Raw genomic sequence first — 18,695 nt, 5'->3', positions numbered from 1 at the left:
AACCTCTAACTTAACACAGTTGATGAGCCTTGTTTTTATTAATGTAAAGAATCTGTTGGCTATTTTTTTTCTTGTTATAAAACTACTGGACTTGATATAAGGATAAACAAAATTAGCAATGCTTAGGTCTTGCTTTTCAGTACTTCCTCAAATAGATCTTGTTTTCCTTATATCAAAGGTCTTGGGCTATTTGGATCAAAACTGGCATTTGAACAATTAAAATTCATAAGTAGTAGGAGTGTTCAGTAAATTGCCTGATTTTAGCTGCCTCTGTGTTGGTTGCAGAAGGGGAGAAAGGGAAAGTATAGCATGTTTGTGGAAGAATTCAGTTTGTCAGAGTTCAGTATTGGACAAGACCAAATCAAAGGGTATTTCTGATCTAGAGTGCACTCTGAAATAGTCTGCAAGCTGAGGAGAAAGTTCATCAGTGTGTCCTAACCTGTTTTACCCCACATGCTTCTTGCAGGTGAATGTTGTCATGCATATGCCCACATCTCTTTTAGAGCACTCAAGGGGTTGCAAACCAGACTTGCTCATTCTCTTATGCCCTCAGTCTCTCCTCCCACATGCACACAGTATCCTCCATCTTTCACTCCTCTTCACAGAAAGGAACCTCACAACTCAGACAGTGTTGTTCTTGAAAAATTCATGCAGATTTATTTCAACTTCAGTTTATTTCAAGTTTGTAATATGTGCATTGAGCAAGATCAAAAGTTAGGAGCAGATTAGAAGATGATAACTAAGCCTGCTGACACTCTTAATGTTGTATTTCAGTAAAAAAAAGTCCTATTAATTCATGTAGTCTTCACTTTTTATCAGCCTAAATGTGTTTACCTGATTTTATAGAGCCCCTTGGCTGCCTTCACTCCTTGTCATTTCAGCTCTTAATTAGTAAAGAAGTTTGTCCTGAAGTGTTGATGATCTGAATTAAATGCACGGCACAGCTAGAATAAGACAGAGAAGTGCTAAAGGGCAAAAGTGCTTTCCACACCAGCCAAAAGCTGCTTTATGATTATATTTACAATCTTGTGATCTAATGAAGTTCCTGTGTCAATCACCTTCGATGAGAACAGCAAGTAAAATGTGATGGCAACAAAATCTCCTGTTTGCTGCACTTTCAAGCTGCTTTGTTTCCCTTTGACAGCAAAGCAGAGGATTAGATTCATGCATGGTTTTTTGCCACTCCCAACAAAACCCAAGAAGTTGCCCATGAATTCAGTGACACTGAACTAGGTTCATAAGCTGCCAAAGCACATATGTGAGCAAAGAAAAGGTAGAAAAGGGCAAGATACTATAAATCAACAGACAGGCACAGGACAACGGAGAAAATTTGCCACATCCAACATCTGTCCAGCTCTGTGGGAATTGCAGGTAGTTCCATACTTGCTGATGTGTATGTTTGCCTGAATGAAGCTTTCATTGGACTATTAGGTGCACTTTTCTGGCAAACTCAATGTAGTGCAGATGGCCAAGCCAGCTCCAGCTGAACCTTGCTGCTACGCTGCCAGCTCTTCACAGCAGATGACAGACAGTCAAGATTTCCATCTGGTGGGATTCCCAGCTTTTCCTTACCTGGAGGGTGATGAAAAAAACTTGAAGCAAAAAAAAAAAATCAGATTTATTTAGCAAAATGTGTTCCAGGCAAACCTTGAACAATGAGATGAGTCAAGTCAATAATACCACAGTACTGTTCTTCCTCCTATGGTTTTGTGGGAAGGGAGGATTGGGCAGAAGGCATGGCTATGTTTTGCACTTTTGGGGCAAATCTTTCAGCCTGTGTTTTGGTCTCTTTCTATCAGAATTTCACTTTCTTGTCTGTTTCTCTTCCTACTCTTTTCTTGGGGTTGCTTCTTCTGTCTTTCTTGTCCCCTGAATTGGGCCAAATTGTTCAGCATTTCTGTTCTTCCCCTCTGTGTGTTCCTGTAGAACAATTTTGGGGCTCCAGAAGTTCTTTCAGTCCCACCCCTGATGGGTTGATCTTGTACCCTTTCTGTTATCCTCTCCTTCTTTGCCAATCACTTGCACTGTCTCATTTCCAATTCCTCCACCATACTTTGTTCTATATCGTATCCCCTCTGCTGTCCTATCCTGGAGGAGGACCTTGGAACATGGAGCAGCCCAGAAGACGAGAATAGCACAAAATGATACCCCGGTTTCATGGTATCTACTGCTGGGGTAGGAAATTACTCAGGAATCTGAGTAAGAAACTCAGAGAGGCCTGCTGAATACCAACTGAGTTTGCCTCTTTGTGTCCTGTCCTGCCCAGTGTCTTCCTGCCCAGATCAGAGAGTTTCTAGCTCAGTGGTAGGAGAACCAAGACCTACTCTAGGCTGAAATCATTGCACGGGAGAAGAAGCCTCATTCCTTCCCTCTGAGGTCTCCCCAGCCACTTAAATGAAATACAAACAATGCATACAGTTTAAGTGAGCAGTGAAAGAGAGGTTGGTTATTGTTTGGATTTCCTTTTCAGCAAGGTCAGCTACATTCCCTTCCCTTTTGCCTTTCCTTGGCAAGTCTGAGCTAAGGCTGGTTATATCAGCAGGGTAAGCGTTCAGCCAAGCCAAGTCCTGCCAAGTCTGCTGCTTGCCAGTCCCTTTCAACAGCCACACACAGATTTGGTGTTAGCCATCTTTTTTTCCTCCCTGTGGGGCTGTATGCATGTTTGAGCCTAAGAAAAGATCTCTGAGTCTGTTTTAATTATCACTCCATTAGTGCCTGTAAAATAGCCTCTGGCACACAGAATGACATTTGGGAGATACCCATTTCTTCTGAATTTAGATTTGTGATTTTACTAGGAACTATTTAAACAGAAATGTAGCTTAACAAAAGAAATGATGAGAAAAAACATCTTTTTCCTTTTTTACCCTGCACTTCTTCCCATAGGATAAAGGGCTGAAAATGTCCTCCAGCATGCTTACAACCATGTCCTAGAAAGAGAAATATATATCTATATCTTGTTTAATTTAACACCTGAGAGGATATCGTGTTGAACTCCTTAAGTAACTGGAGGTGCTTATCAGCATGATGGCCAAGAATTGGGGTCTCTGCAACATGCTTACACTGTGCCTTGTCTCCATGCAGGGTGCCAGTGGGAGCTGGGCAGCCCAGGAACGGTGGAGCAGGGGGAGCTCCATCAACAAAAGGAGCCCCAGGAACCATCCACCCCATCGGGGCTGGTCACACCAATGCTACTACAGCTGTCAGACCAGTTGTTCCTATCACTGTGCCTCAGACGCATCCCCAGCTACAGGCGGCCTCTCCGCAGTTGAATAACTGCTTGAAGTATTCAGCTCAGCAGCCAGCCAGCCAAGCCCGCAATGCCATGCAGATGGGTATGTGCACACCCGCCGGTGCCTTTCACCCTGCATCAGCAGGATTGACATTGTACCCCTCAAGCGCAAGGCTCTCGAAGCATCCCCAAAGCTTTCTTTCTCATTTTAGTCCGAGCTCAGTCAATGTGGCATAGAGTGTGTTTTATTTGCTTGTAATATTTATGGGCTTCTATTGATTCCTGGAAACCACATTGTGTTTATCAGATTGTTCTGTTGCTACAGCTGAAATAGATTATAGTGTTTACAAATATTTATACAATTTATTTGAGTGAAAGCAAGCACCCTGCGTACTGAGGAGATTAACAGTTCTGAGTCCAGTTGGCTTGGTGATAAAAAAAATACTGCCCTTATTGTAGGGCAAGTAATATACAACCTAAAGTTAAGAAGCACTTCATTAGGCTTCAAGGATGAAACATATTTATTAGGCAGAACAGGACCCAGTGTTAGTGATAAAGTGAAAGATCTGAAGAATACTGCCACCTTTTTTAAATGAGAATGAGAACTTCTCACATCAGGGGGCCTCTATTCTTTTCAGGTTCCCTTTCTGATGTACAGCACAATTTTCTAGAGCAAAATTTATTCCCCTTTCCCTGATGTTAAACAGCTCTGATGTTGAATAAAGTAAAAGTAAATCCTGTGGTGGAACTTTATAGCAAAATTTAAAAATTTTTGTTTCTGATATTTTATAGAGATATGAGCCATTGTGTTTACAAAGGCAGATCACTAAAGTCTCTAAATTCTGAAACTGAGGTCTTAGATGGAGAACAGGGCAGAAGCAAATGAGAAGTACACTGCAGTGTCAGTCAGTCATGGATTCATACCCTTTGAAGCCTGAAGGCATCATTATGACTGTCTAATCTCACCTCCTCTGCAGTCCAGACCAAAGGGAAGAAAATGTAGTCAAATAGGTATGAATCCGAATCTCGAACAACGCAGAGTCCTCTGCTCAACAAACAGTGGCAGGACTTTATATGGCATCCATGTTGCACTGGGGAATACTCTACCCTTTTTTTGTCTAGTTCAGGAAATGATGCTTTCCCCTCAAGTCACACTCTTCCAAAAGCCCACCCTCCCACAGTGCTAAGGTAGAAATGTCCCCTCTTGGGCAAGGCTCTCAGAAGCATTTGGTGCTCCTGTGTTCATGTCAACAGGCAGACAGACTCTCCTGAAACTGAGGTGACAGATGATTTTGCCCCATGCACCTGGCATGTCCCACACCTTCCTTCCATTGTGCTGCTGTGCTACACCTTGAGCAGCTTCCCTGATTTAAGATTGCTCCTCCAGGTTACACTGACATCTTAAAGTGCCAAGGAGTTGAGAGGCAGGGTGATCTGGGGCGCACAGAGCTGCTACAAAACCTCCTAAGCAGGGAGTTTTCCAGCCCTTCCAGAAGGTTCATGAGATTGTTGTTTTAATTAAATAAACTTTTTTGAGGATAAAGAAAGGAAGTTTCTCATGATTAACGGTACTTTTCTCCATAATGAGTGTTGTCACCAGTATCCTGTGAACCAGCACCCCTCAAAAAGGTCTCTTTAGTCTTGCAGGACAGGGCAAAGCACACTGGCTTTTGGAAAAGCTTTTCAAGAGAGGTAAGCTGGTACAGTATTCAAATCACGTTTCTGTTGCCTTGCAATATACATGAGTAACAAATCAATTTTGCAAAAGGACGCTAATATAGGAATACACTCAAAGTGATATATAAGTGATGTAGAACAAAAATAGCCTTCAGTGAGCATTGCTAATTAATAGCATGTTTGATCCAGCACAGTCCAAATCCAAAGATTCCAAAGCAAAAGCATATATTGTAACAGTAAGCAGATGAAATTACAGAATAAAATGTGAGAGCTCTGTTCAGAGTTGATTTTTCCTAGGCCATTTATTTTACTGTTTCTCATGTTTTGGCTTTCTTTCATGTCTGGAAACACCAAATCCTATACGAGAGAAGTAATGTACCTAACATGATTATCAAATCAGTCTTCTGCATCTAGGTACATGCAGTGACATTCTATTATTTTGCTTTTCCTCTAAGTTTAGGAAAGCCGTTGCTTACTACAACCAGTAGTTCAAAACCTTGACCTTGCAAACTTAGCTATCCCAGAAAATTAGATTTCTGGCAGCAGTCATTGCTCATCACACAGGTTCCAAACAGGAAAATCAGAAAGAAGGAATCAGTTCAATGTAACCAGTGGTGCCCTGTCTAGCACTCTGGAAAGGAATTGCACTTTCCAATATATGTTCTTGGTAGTCCAGGAAGGGGGAAATAGTAGCTGGAAGTAGGAATAATCTGGAAGGCGTCTTAATAACAACTTTTAGGCCCTTCCTCATGCTATATGGTAAAATCACATCAGGTTCAAGGCTGGTTAATGAAAGTTTGGTCGATTTGCTGAGACTAAGGTAGAATCAAGGAATTACCATGAGGGAGAAAATTTGGAGGTATTAATCTGATAATCACTGGCCGATCACATTCAATATTGCTTCAGATAAAGGGTGTAAGGCCAAGGGATGCAATTCCCTCCTGGCAGGAGCGCTCAGCTGGCATAGTGAGTATGATTAATGGTACTCCTTGTCTTTTCTGTCCCTGGTAATGGGTGCCACTGTAAACCATAGAAACAGAAAACAATGGTTTGAGTTGTTGTAGCGTTGTTGTTTAGTTTAAGATTACGTGAACTCCAGCTGGTCCTGTGTAAAAATTTATCCTTTGGATGAATTTGATCAGAGTGGATCACAAAATTTCCAGAAAAAAATTTTTTGGGTCAAAGAATAAAGTTAATTTGTTGGTCTCAAAGCTTTTTGTCAGGAGTGGATCAACTAGACTTCAGCCATGAAGCTATCCTGGCTTCGGTTACAAAGCGAATAGACAGCTGCCCAGAGCTGTTCTCTACAGAGGAGAAAAGCTCAGTGACGGTATCCTATGTTTTCACTTCTCAGGTGAATGCTCTGACTAGAATAGAGGCTATTGTGGAGCAAGTGAGTAGGTTGTGCTCGGAAAAATGCTCAGAGGTTCAAATTTTGCACTGAGGTAGGACTAAGTCACATTATGAAACCTTGCAATCATTCACAAAATGGATGTTTTCCAGCTGTCCCTACTATTGAATCATTTAAGTGAGGGAATGTTAGAGTGTGGACTTCGCTTCTTGTCTGTACATACTTAAAGTGGTGCTGCATGTAGGTTACACCTAAGCATTCAACCAGCCTGGAAGTCAAAGGTAACATAAGTGTGAAAATGAACCTGGAGCTTTGTCACACTTTCTACAACATGAGGCATGCGACTGGCTCTTGAATACCTGGAAAGCTGACCTAGGCAGTGTGTCATGGTCACTGTTAAACAGATGAGCGCCAATTTCTGGTTCCTAGTGCATGTAGGCAGGGTTTGCTCAGCAGCAGCAGCAAGACCAAAAGGCACTGCATTGTCCCTTAGGGATTTTGCTGGCAGAGATGAGGCTGAACTCAGAAATCCTCCAGTGGGTTTCTGCTTAATTGATCTTGTGCAGCACAGTGATTTGCTGTTGGTCATTTTGTTGTGGTTGAAACAAGAGACCTTCCTTTGTAATTGCCATCTGCAAGGCCAGTGTGGATCATCTAAGCTAAATCTTTAGGACCTGCGTTGCATTGCTCCAAAACCTATCAGGTTAGGGAAGGTCCAGGAGGTTCAGAAAACAGCTCAGCAGTAGATAAGGTATTTTAAAAACACAGTAGCCTTCTTATTTCTTTATAGGCACGGGCAGGGATGGTCAGATCATTCACCAGTCATGTCACTATGGAAGTCCAACCATTTTGGTGACTGCAGACAGGACTTTCATAGCCAGGAGGAGGATTTCTAGGATTTAGCTAGAAACACTTGCAGGCTGCGATACCCTGGCTTAAGGCTAAGAGCTTATATCTCTGTCGGTCCCTGGCACCTCGTGGCACCACTGGCCACTGAAGGACCAGGTCTGGCAGTGCATGGGGGTTTAACCATGCTCTGTCTTCCTTCCGCAGCTCACACCCCGGCGCCAGCCCCAGAGCGGCCGACTGCCACCGTCTCACCCCTGCGGACACCCAGTTCACCCTCCCGTCTGCCAGCAGCAGCCATCCGGCCTCACCCTGCCATATCCCCACAGCACAGCCACCAGCCGCCCATGCCGGGGACCCGGCCCCTTATCCCCCTCACCTCTGCTGCTGCTGCCATCACCCCACCTAACGTCAGCGCAGCCCACCTCAACGGCGAGGCAGGCGGTGGACCCTTGGGTGGCTCTGTCAGCCCTGGTCCCGCCAGCAAGGCTGAGGAAAGGAAGAATGAGAAGGTAAGGGCTGCTGCATCCCCACTGTGCCCCGCATTCCCTCACATGGGGCATTTGAGGAGGGACCTTGTGGCTGCCCAGGAGGGCAGAAAATGGTTTTCATCACCTGCCAGCCTAAGCATCCTCATATTACTCATATTACTTTCGTGCTTCATCCTTTACCTCCGCGACCATCTCCAACGCGGCTCTCACATTGCTCTCTTGCAGGTGAGAAATGAAGTTGAGCCACTGATGGGCTGAATTTGTGTGTTTCTTTCAATGATTGGCACCCAGATCTGCAAATTTACAGTGGTGCAGAAAGATCTTATAGTGAGTTCTTGGTCATTGAAACCAGATGGCCAAATCAGAACCCACCTGCCTCACTATGTGGAAGAAACTGATGGTGCTACGAGCCCTGGGGCAGGTGCCACAGTCACAGTAAAATGCTGGGTCATGAGTGACAGGAGCAGTTTTACTGCTCCAGAAACATTGTAGTTTCCTGCGGAAACTTTCATTGCAGTGGTCCAGCCAAACAGGCAGAAGGTGATTAAACACGGCTCATAGGGATGTTGGTACAATACACTGTTCAACATGTTAGGAACCACCAGTGGGACCGACAGCTGAGTGCCCATCCCTTGTGCACCATGCTAAAGAAAGACAGCATGGAGGGCTGCTTTATGCACCCAGCCTTTTAGGTTCTTAGCAAATATTTTGCTTTCATCAGATGTTTACGTTGTCTTAGCAGTTCCCATTTATCAATGCTGAAAATGCTTAGCAGAGCCCATTGATACAAACGGCCTGACGGAGGCATGATCCTGGTTTGTAACTGAGTAGGAGGAAGTGGTACGGGCTTGCTTTTCCTCTGGATGGGCAAAAAATCCTTTCCATATATTCCCTGGGTTTGGAACTAGATGATCTTTAAGGTCCCTTCCAACCCAAACTATTCTATGATTCTATGAATCTATGAATCTATGAATCTATGAATCTATGAATCTATGAATCCGTGAGTCAGAACTCTGGAACCATGCTTGATATTTTCAAAGTGAAGGCTGGCTGGGCAAGTTTTTTGGTAAATAAGGAACAGACATAACACTGAGAAGGAAAATCTGTGGAAAGAGGCAATATCTATTATCGGTATACCTGATAAGCAAAAAAAAAACCAGAAGTAGGGACATAACTGGCAAATTGCCAGATAAGCAAAGATAGGAAGGAATTTATCTGAGTTCAGTTTCATTATATTAATCACTCAGGTACTTTGAGATAAAAGGAACAGAAAGGGTGTTGGTAAGAGGAGGAGTAATGAGGTCTTCAGCTCTACTGAACACAGGACAGAGAAATGCACAGCTAATTATCTCCTGAGAAACTGAGATTAGCAAGTCATATCTCAGGTAAATTGTAGTGTGCCATAAAACTAGCGTTGTTTTTGGAATCAACAATTTTTGGTGTCCCATCAAACTATTTATTTTAAACCCAGCTTAGTCTTTCTTGTTTCTTTTGTAGAATTCCCTTGAGGATAAGGGCTGAATGATCAGAGGGACAATGGCTGTTTTGGGAAACATTCTTTTGTTATTAACTACTTTTTTCTTTCACACATTGATGGTCAGTTTGAGTGCAGTACAGTACAGAGGGCACATAATATGTAGGAAGTAGTTTGTATTTGGGGATAAACACACTGAAGATCCATTGGTTTTCACAGTTCTATTATAGAAGATGTTTCTTTTGAGGGCTATGGAGATAGGTTGCGACTTTTTCATTTGTCACTCTGATACTGACAGATATATTGGTCATTGGCAAATTTTCTTCAAAAGATAAGTTTAGCAAGGTTGGTTTGCTGCTTGCAAGCTGAGCTGGGAGACAGTGGAAAAAAAAGCATTTTAAGATACGATATTCTACCAGTTTATGTTTTATGATTTCCCACCTAGATTCCATTCTAGGGTACCAAATGCGAAATCGAGGGGCAGCTGCTGTAGTGAGTCTGTATACACTATTTGGGTTGCTTATTCCAAGACAGAATTATCTTTACCTTGGCAACATCTTTGCTGAGTGTACTGGTGAGGCTGTCACTGTTAATGCTTTCCTCTGTGCAAATATTTATAAGCCAGTATCACGCATTCCTGTTGGTGTGCAGCAGTCAAATAGAAGCAAATCCCAAGATTTCTCTAAAATCAAGGAACTCCAATTTCAATTTTTACTTTAGTTTCTTTTTGGTTTAAAGGTAAGTGGCAGAAATAATCCTAAAAGTTATGATTTCAGATCAGCAGGAATGGTTTTCTTGCTCATCTTCTGTTGACATACAAAATAAATCCTTAGGTCTATTTTTTAACATCTCTAGTTCTCTACTTCAACATATTTCTTGGAGGTCTTGATCCAGACTTCCAAACCTGCAGGAGAACCTCGGCACCTGCTTTCATTTAGGCATCCTAAGAATAGTGTCTTACTGTCATATTCCTGCTGACTTAAGCAGGAGGTAAAATATGGCTCCCACACCAGTCTTCACTTGTCGGTATGCACCTACCCGTGGAGGATCCTATCTGCAACTGGCCTTGTGCTCCACTTCCCAGCTCCTTGACCAGCCTCTTTTCTTATGGAATAGTTTCAAAGCTGCTCTCTGTCAGCTGCTGGTGGCAGCTGATGAAAGACTGAGCAATAGATAGTACTTAACTGTTCTCGAAAAGTGCCCAGGCAACTAAGCAGGCTTAGAAGTAAAGCACTTGAAAATCAAAGCTGTTTCAGTGATATACGGACACGTACAAAGCAGTAGGAAAGGTGGCTCACACTGGAGTAGTGCAGACACTACAGAGAGAACAAGTTTAGGACTAAACAAGGCAAGGGAACATGGCAGAAATAAAAGAGGTAATGGGGGACAGGGCACCATCGAAGAGGGAAGAGCCTTAGCAGCTGCCAGGAGATATATCAGGAGTCACTACAGAGAGAGTGCCAGTGAGGAGGATGAAGGTGAAGGGTGCTGTGTAAAGCCCACGGGGAGGAGTCTTGAAGCAGAAAAGTTAGAATACAGGGGTTGAAATGTATCTAAAGAAGGCAGTTGAAATGAGCAAGACATAAAGGAGATGCTTCCTTCTTCTTCTCAAATATTTTCTGCTCGAGGTCAATTTTTCTTCTTTTCCAAGAAGGAGGTTTCCTTCCCCAGAAGGAAAATGGGGTGACTTCTCCCCTAAAGTCACTCTATTCCATAGCCACTCCCAGTCTATAAGAGTGTCCCAAAGATGTCACAGGCACAGGAAAGAGGTAAAAGAGAGAGCAAATGGGGAACAATCCATTTCCTTTAAGGGTGGGAGTGGTGTAGGAGTCCTTTGATCTCTTGCTTCATCATTTGTTAATAACATCTACTTGTGTAACCATCTGAAACTCAGAGAATTCAATCTCAGTTCCTGATTCTTCTAAACATCTGAAAGAAAGGGATGGTGATCCCAGATGGAATTAAAGCAAAACCCTGTGTATTCGGGGCTTTTTAAAATGGGGATCCTGCTTTTTCAGTCATGATGAGCACTGCCTAAGTTCAGCTGGCAGATTACAGCTGAAAGCTTGTAATTATGGCATGACTACTGCTTTCACCTCGGTCAATTTTTGCTGTACATAATCTGGACTGATGCTTAATACCTCTGATAAAACCACTTGTTTGAATGAACTAATGCATTTCTCATTAAATGTGCTCCTCATTACGTTAATCAAATCAAGAAAATCACACTGGGTGGTTTGGTCACTGTAATTAAACTTTCTTTAAAATCCACTCATTTGGCTCTCAATGAGGATTTTGATTAAACTCTTCCAAAATGTCTGGCCCAATATCTGCTAAAGAGGAAAATAGGAGGTTGCTCTAGCGAGCAAGCTATTAATTCATCACTGAGTTACATCAATTCCTTATTATTTTGCCTAGCCAGAATATGTAGAAATATTTTAAAATTGGCAACATAAAATTAAATGTTTCTTACAAGTGTGCTCAGAGAAAAAAAAATCTATTTGCAGCTTTAGAATTAGTAACTGTGTTCCTGGAATATATAGAGAATCTGGATAAGCAAGTCAAAACAAATAGGAAAATACACTGGGCTGCTGTTTACTGATGTTAAGATAACAAGAGGCGCGTCTTCAGAAAATGACTTTGAACGTGCACCAACAGTTTAACATGTGAAGACTGAATCAGTAAATATCTTTCTGTTCTCAGCACAGTCACTTTCTCAGATATTGGTCCTTCTGCTCAAAATAGCTGTGTTCCTCAAATGATGTAGCATGTTTGTCATGATCCTGGTGTAAGGACTACATTACAAAATAAAACAAGTCAAGGCCGGTTTTCTGTTCCTGCAAGTGTCCCTGCATGACTTGCATACACATTTCTAAGCTTTGTTCTCCACTCAAAATAGAATAACTGCATCCAGGCTGCTTATTGAGAACAGTCCTGGTATGTGGTGTGGCCCAAGCTATGCCCATGCATTGTCCTGGGAGACTGCTAGTTGATATAAGCCAAAACCACATCGGTTAATTGCTGTGGACAAGGGTTTAATGTTAAAACCTGGCCTTGTTTCATGTGCCAGTATAGACATGACCAGAGACTCTTCCCTCTCCACCACTCCCCCTTTCTGCCCATGCCTTAGTCTGCCTTCCCCTGATTTGCAGCCCGGGGTCCAGTCCCACCAGGCAATGTCCCTCAGTGCAGACCTGCCATCTGCAAGGTTAGTTGCCCACCCTGGCTTTACATGGGGCTGGAGATTAGATCAAAGGCCCTTTGAAAATTTGGCTTTGTAAACTCTGAGATGCTCTTTGGCATTACTTCATATTAAAGGTGTCTGTTTAACCTATCATTCGGTAGAACTGAAACTGCGTGAAGGACCTGATCCTACATAGTTTTTGCTTTTAGTTTTTGCTTACTCTTAGCCTCTTCACTGCAACTTCTTCTTGTATTAACTTGTCCCTGAATGAAAAGGGTTTGTTATCACTTCATATCCACTAAAGAAATTGAATTCCTTATCCAGAAAGTGGAAGATCAGTCTTGAAAGCGAAATGCTGAGCTTTTGCAAGGGCTTTGTAGATATAAAATGACAACACAAAAATAGTGGTCACCATGGGACAAATGAGGAAAGCTAAGGATAGAGTTGATGGAAGTAGATTTTTCAGATACAAAGTCAACACGATTGACCCTCAATTTTTGGAAGAGGAATTCAGCCTTCCTTGCAGATATGAAAAGATTTACTATTTTTTACTTTATAACTGGTTCACCTGAGAAAATCCCCTTAGTTTTATGGGTATGAAATGGTACAATAACAACTAAGTGACTAAATGAAAGCAGTGCAAGTCAAAAGAATGAACAAATTACACAAGACCAGAAGAGCCTGGTTTAAATTCTTAGTATGACTGTATCAAAATGTAGAAAGCATAAAGAGGAAGTATCATGGGAATAGTAATGTAAAAGTTTGCATCAAAAAAGATAAAGAACAAGTTCTGTGACACTAATTTGCTTTACTACTCTGTAGGACATCTGAATTGGTTCTGGAACCACCAACGCTAACATTGCACCAACAATTTTGAGTCAGATTTGACTTTTTGGTGTAATGTGTGTTCTAATTTGTTCTTTGGTAAGGATTCTTTAATCTGGAACATTTTGGTTCAGTTCTTTCAAAACTTGTACACAGAATGCATACTGTTAATCCATTTCCTCTCAACAAAGGCAAGGGGGTTGTCTTCATCACAAATGAGCCACTGCTTCCCATGCTCCAGAAAGCGAATCTTGGCTCTGTGACCAGCAAACGATTCACCAGAAACTTGGCCAGGGAATGCAAACCTCTTTTTCTTGTCATGTGAATTCAGGCCACAAAGTTCTGTTTTAGAGCAAAGAACTCACGCTTAAAATATCTCCAGCACCTTCTCTTGCATTGCTAGAGTTCAGTTTAAAACGACAAAGACCTGGCAACTCGCTGATGAATATTTTAAGGCTGGCAAATAACCCAGCCATAAGCATGAGCCCCAGCTGTCAAAACATAGTAAACCTTAGCTTTACAATAAAACAGATCTCTGTTATTTCTGACTGGCTAGGATTCTTTTGCTTAGATCAAGGGCAATAAGCCATTGATCAAAATTTCTTTTTCTTCTTCACATTTTTGATGTTAAGAAATGCTTTCAAACTCCCCACAGATATTTCAAGCATTGACTTTGCTGCCAAGCAGTCTCCAAAAGCTATTCCTCTTCTCTCTCCTCTCCCAGCTTCTGCTTATCTGTCTCGTAGTGCTGTCACAGGATTTCTCAAGTGTCCACAGTGGATTTCTCTAACGCTGTTTCAAGTGGTTCTGTGCTGCATTCTGCAGCTGTAAGGGGAAGCAGAACCAGGGGAAGAGAAGATGGAGAGGGCTTTAGCTTCAAGAGGAAATTCAGTTTATCCACTAACTGGAGACAAATTTGTTTGGAGGCCAAGACACAGCATTTCTCTGGCACCTATAGAGACCTAATTTTATAAAACAGGACCCACGGGCTTTTACTAAATCCTAAGTGTTGCTTGGGGAAGAAAGTAAAACTGACAAAAGAAAGAGCGTGCAAGGGAACACTGGAAGCAGAAGGCTGGAGGCGTGTGTGTGCACAAGTGCGTGTGTATGTCTGCCTGTGAGCATCCCGGCACTGGCGTTCCCATGGCATCCCCCTGCCTGCAGAAGGAATCATGCAAGACCAGATGACTGGATGGGGCCAGGCTGGAGGAGGGGATGGCAAGCACCTTCTTGGATTAGTCAGGTGAAATGTAAGGTCTCTTGTAGTATCAGTGGGAGACACTGACACATTCTGGCTGTTAAGGGATCGTAGGGGCCAATCCCCATCCCAGATCACACAACTCAGCTGCTGAGCATCCCATCACAGCTTCTGCCCTCTGTTCCTAAAGAACATGGTTTGATCCCGCATTTCTTCATAATATCAAACTTTCAGTTCTCATGCATAGGTTAAAAAAAAACCAGAGTGCAAATGCTGTTCCTGTTCCTGTCCTCCACTTTCCACCTTGGAGCAGTAACACAGGGTTGGCATGGGACTGCCACTGCCCCACCATTCGCGTGAAGGAAAATGTGCAGGATGAAGCTATTCCATCAGGAAAACACAGTAAGAAGCTAGATGCCTTGAAAACAATGAAACAATGTGTAATGTGTCAGAGTTGGTTGCATTTTGGCCTCCCAGGTGTCCAGGACTCATTTGCTTTCCTCAGTGGTTTTCCAGCTATGAATTCACAAGCCACTAAGTCTTAAATCATGGAGAGGCAACAGGGATTATTCACTTAAATACAAGTATCTCAAGTACCAATGCAGTTGTTTTATGGAAACAAAGTTTGAACTTTCATGGGAAGATTGGCTATAATCAACTTTTCAGTGCCCATGTTTGTTTCTTCAGTCACACATGTACCGGTATTTTTCCTTGCTTTTCCCTATTGTTACACGTAAAAATAAAAAATTAAAATATCTAGCATCAATGCAGAAATACTTCAGTAAGCTCTGCTAGAAGAATTACATAAACTAAATGAAATTGCATTTTCTGGCAGACATCAGTACTGCAGGAACAGCACTTTATAACACACAGCAGATATCTGCAGCATGTTTCTGGTTTTATCGTGTAACTCGAGGGCATAACCAAGTTATAGCAAAGGGACATTTATCTTATTTTGTACATTTTTGTTTACTTTTCATTTTGCAGTAGCAGCAGAAAGATTCACAAGCTCTCAGCTTTTCTTCCACCAACTGGTAAAGCCACTTTAAAGTCAGTCAGGGTTATTTTTTTGACAGAATGTCTCAAGCATCTAGTAAATTCCCTTCAGACCAAGTCAAGACATGGAGTCAGTACTGGTCTCTGAAGAACTGAAAAAAAACCCCACTCTTATTATGCCCTCTGGAGAAAAGATCAGTCTCGGGAATTCAGAAAGTACACCATGCAAAAGTTGCTTTTCAGACACTATGTTGGCAGGCTGCCTCTAATCAATTAATATAGGCTGTCAAGCAAACAACCTTTTAAAAAACAATTCATTATAAGGGTTGAACTCAACCTGCTGCTTTCCGTTTTTGCATTTTGTTTGGTTTGTATTCGCTGATATGTTTCTGTAAGTTAATGCTACAGAAGTTAAAATATTAACCTTCATTCAGAGCTCACTGTATTAAGCACACTAACAGCAAAATGGCATTGGGCTTCCTCACCAGATGCCCCAGGGAGAGAAGTAATTTAATGTGAGTCCATGACCAACTTATTTTGTAGTAAAGTAGATTTCCTGTACTGTAGTTTTTAGTCCCAATTCATGATCATTTCAGAAATTGTGTATTTTAAAATGGAGCTAGCTGGTTTTTTTGATGACTTTAGAGATCTCTATTCCCTCCTGTACAACATCATGTTATTTTTCATATCTTAAGTTTTGAGACAGAAAAAGAAGCGAGGAGGGAGGGGGGGTCAGGCAGATCCTATGAATACGATGGTGCCTTCTGTGGCAAGGGAAATGCATAAGCTTGGCTTTGATCAGGACATAAAAGAGAGAGATGATTTTCCAACTTTTTAAATTTTTCTGGACAGGTTTTGTATCTAAGCCAGATAGGCCTCATTGGCAGGCTTAGATGCAACCTGGTCGAGAGATACAGCTGGCCAGCAGGAAAAGTGGCACAGAGAATACAGGACGGATGGTGGCCCCACAGGTTTGGAATGGGTTTCCATTCACCAGCCATGAGAAAGTCACGTGTGTGCCAACCATCCACCACAAATGTCTATGTTCTCTTAAAATAATTCAATTAAGAACATTGTGCAACTTCCCTGAGCAATCTTCTCCTGTGCTTTCATATGCCTAGGGCCAGACAATTCCCTGTTATTCATCCTGAATCTTTAAGGATTCCAGATTAATCTTGCTTCTTCCTATCCTGCTCCAGCTGATCAGCTTTCTCCTGACAGCTTTCCACATATTAAAGAACTAATAACATGTTCAGTTTTCAAGAATTCTCTTCTTTCAGCTGCACTGAGCCCAGTTCCTAGCCTTTCCTCACATGTTATGCTTTCTAGGCCTCTGATTACACTTTTGAGTTCTCCTCTGGGCAGTCTTCAGCTTGCTGGAGCCTTAAAGAGTGGTGCCCCAGTGTGGAGTTTTGCTGAGACCTTGTTAGGGACAACTAGGATGGAATAAGCATTTTCCATGGCTTGCATATAAGATGTTCGTTAATATGTTTCCAGATGAAGCCTGCATTTTTTAACAGCAGCATCTTGACTCACACCGAGTTCGGGAACCTGTGTAACTCCCTTTTTGCAGAGCTACTGGCCAGCCGGTCATTCCTTATTTTGCATCTGTGCATTTGATTTCTCTTTCCTAACAGTAGCATGTCATTCATGCCTATGCAAATTTCACTATGCTGATTTGGAATAATTTCTCCTTTTTAGGAATTTTTTTTCTGGATCTTACCCTGTTTCTTCTTCTGTTATGGGTTAACCCTGGCGAGCAGCTTAGCCTCACACAGCCACTCAATCGCTTCCCGCCACAGTGGGAAGGGGAAGAAAACTGGAAGGGTATAGGTGAGAAAACTCATGGTTTGAGATAGACATTTTAATAGGTAAAGTGAAAACTGTATGTATAAGCAAGGCAGAATAAGGAATTTGTTGACTGATTCCCATCAGCAGGTATGTGCTCAGCCACCTCCAGAAAAGCAGGGCTCCATCATGCCTAATAGTTACTTGGGAAAACAAACACTGTCATTCCACATATACCCCTTTCCTCCTTCTTCCATCAGCTTTTATTGCTGAGCACAATGTCATATGGTTTGGAACATCCCCCTGGTGAATTGGGGTCAGCTGTCCCAGCTGTGTCCCCTCCCAGCTTCTTTTGCACCCCCAGCCCAGTCACTGACAGGGCAGAGTGAGAAACAAAAAAGACCTTGATACTGTGCATGCACTGCTCATCAATAACTAAAACAGGGTGTTTTATTACCCTTATGTGATCACAGATCCAAAATATATCACCATACAAGCTACTAGGAAGGAAATTGACTCTATCCCAGCTAAAACCAGTAGGTCTTCCAACCGCTTACGCAGTTAATCAGCTCAGTGCCCACTGCTGGTTTTTGAAGTGCCCTCTCTATCTCACCTACCAAGTAATAAAAAGATTGACTAGCATTGGGACTGTCCTCTTGGTTTGACAGAAAATCATTAACTGGAACACATAGCAAAGCAACCAGTAGCATCTGGTTATCTGCAGTGTGAGTTCTTGCATGCATGCTGCGGAGTTGAAAAGGAGAGTGCAAGACTGGAAGGGACCCCTCAAACATACATATTTCTGTCCTAACAGGAAGAAGTTGAATGAGCAAACTTGTGCAAGGTATTCATCAAACTGCCTGCTCTGCTGTGGGCAAGTTGTCAGATACAGCAAAGTAATCATACTACAGAAGCTTGAATAGAAGTCATGATTGCTTAACTAATAGACAACTAATTCTGTTATCTCTATAGGCAGAGACATTCCAATCAACCATGATCAAATTGAAGATGAGACAGTTCTAAGTCAATGTTTACCCACACTGTTTTGCTAAAATTAAAATAAGAAAGGCTGTCAGTCTGTACAGACCACCAGTCGATCAACTACTGCGTTCAAGGGGAAATCTTGCACTGTTATCTTGTGTAAATGGTTTTTCAACTTCATCTATGGTGGGTGGGCTCAGAGATGGACTGTTACGACAAAGCTGTCATTTCTGCCCCAGTGCGGTAGTGATTTTATCTTTATAAGTTTCCATTATTTTCAGATGTGAGGTGTGTGACCAACATCTTCACAGAGGCTTTTTGAGCTTTTGTGTTAAAATTGACCATTTCTTGCTGTTAGTTGGCAGGATCCACTTTTTATTTCAGGTCATACTGGCTTCTTCTGCATCAGTCAACTAGCTGGCAGAGTAAAGAGGAATACGCTGTATATGTATGTCATTGCTAATTATTTCTGCAGTAGTCACATGTGAAAACACTGACCAGATGTCACTGCCTAATTGTGTAGCATGCTACAGGCAGGCAACAAATTTGTCTCCATATTGCTGTTGAGGTTACAGTTGTGACTATGTGTGTAACCCATGTGAAATGCTGCTCACGGGCTACACCACTGGAATTATCCTACTACCAGCTTTGGCAT

General features: G+C 42.2%; 1 protein-coding gene across 2 annotated transcripts in view; it reads left to right on the top strand.

Moving 5' to 3' along the window:
• SH3RF3 (SH3 domain containing ring finger 3) overlaps window positions 1-18,695 on the top strand; it is a 251,544-nt gene that overhangs the window by 209,178 nt on the left and 23,671 nt on the right. For both annotated transcript variants that reach the window (XM_054051428.1, XM_054051439.1), the window contains exons 7-8: window positions 3,082-3,332; window positions 7,311-7,615. In XM_054051428.1, the coding sequence (XP_053907403.1) occupies window positions 3,082-3,332; window positions 7,311-7,615 (556 nt within the window). The remainder of the gene's footprint in view (window positions 1-3,081; window positions 3,333-7,310; window positions 7,616-18,695) is intronic.

Source organism: Cuculus canorus, chromosome 1, assembly GCF_017976375.1.
Source record: "Cuculus canorus isolate bCucCan1 chromosome 1, bCucCan1.pri, whole genome shotgun sequence".
NCBI classification, from domain to species: Eukaryota; Metazoa; Chordata; class Aves; order Cuculiformes; family Cuculidae; genus Cuculus; species Cuculus canorus.
The sequence above is the reverse complement of the archived record's forward strand: the minus strand, read 5'-3'. Positions and strand labels throughout refer to the sequence as shown.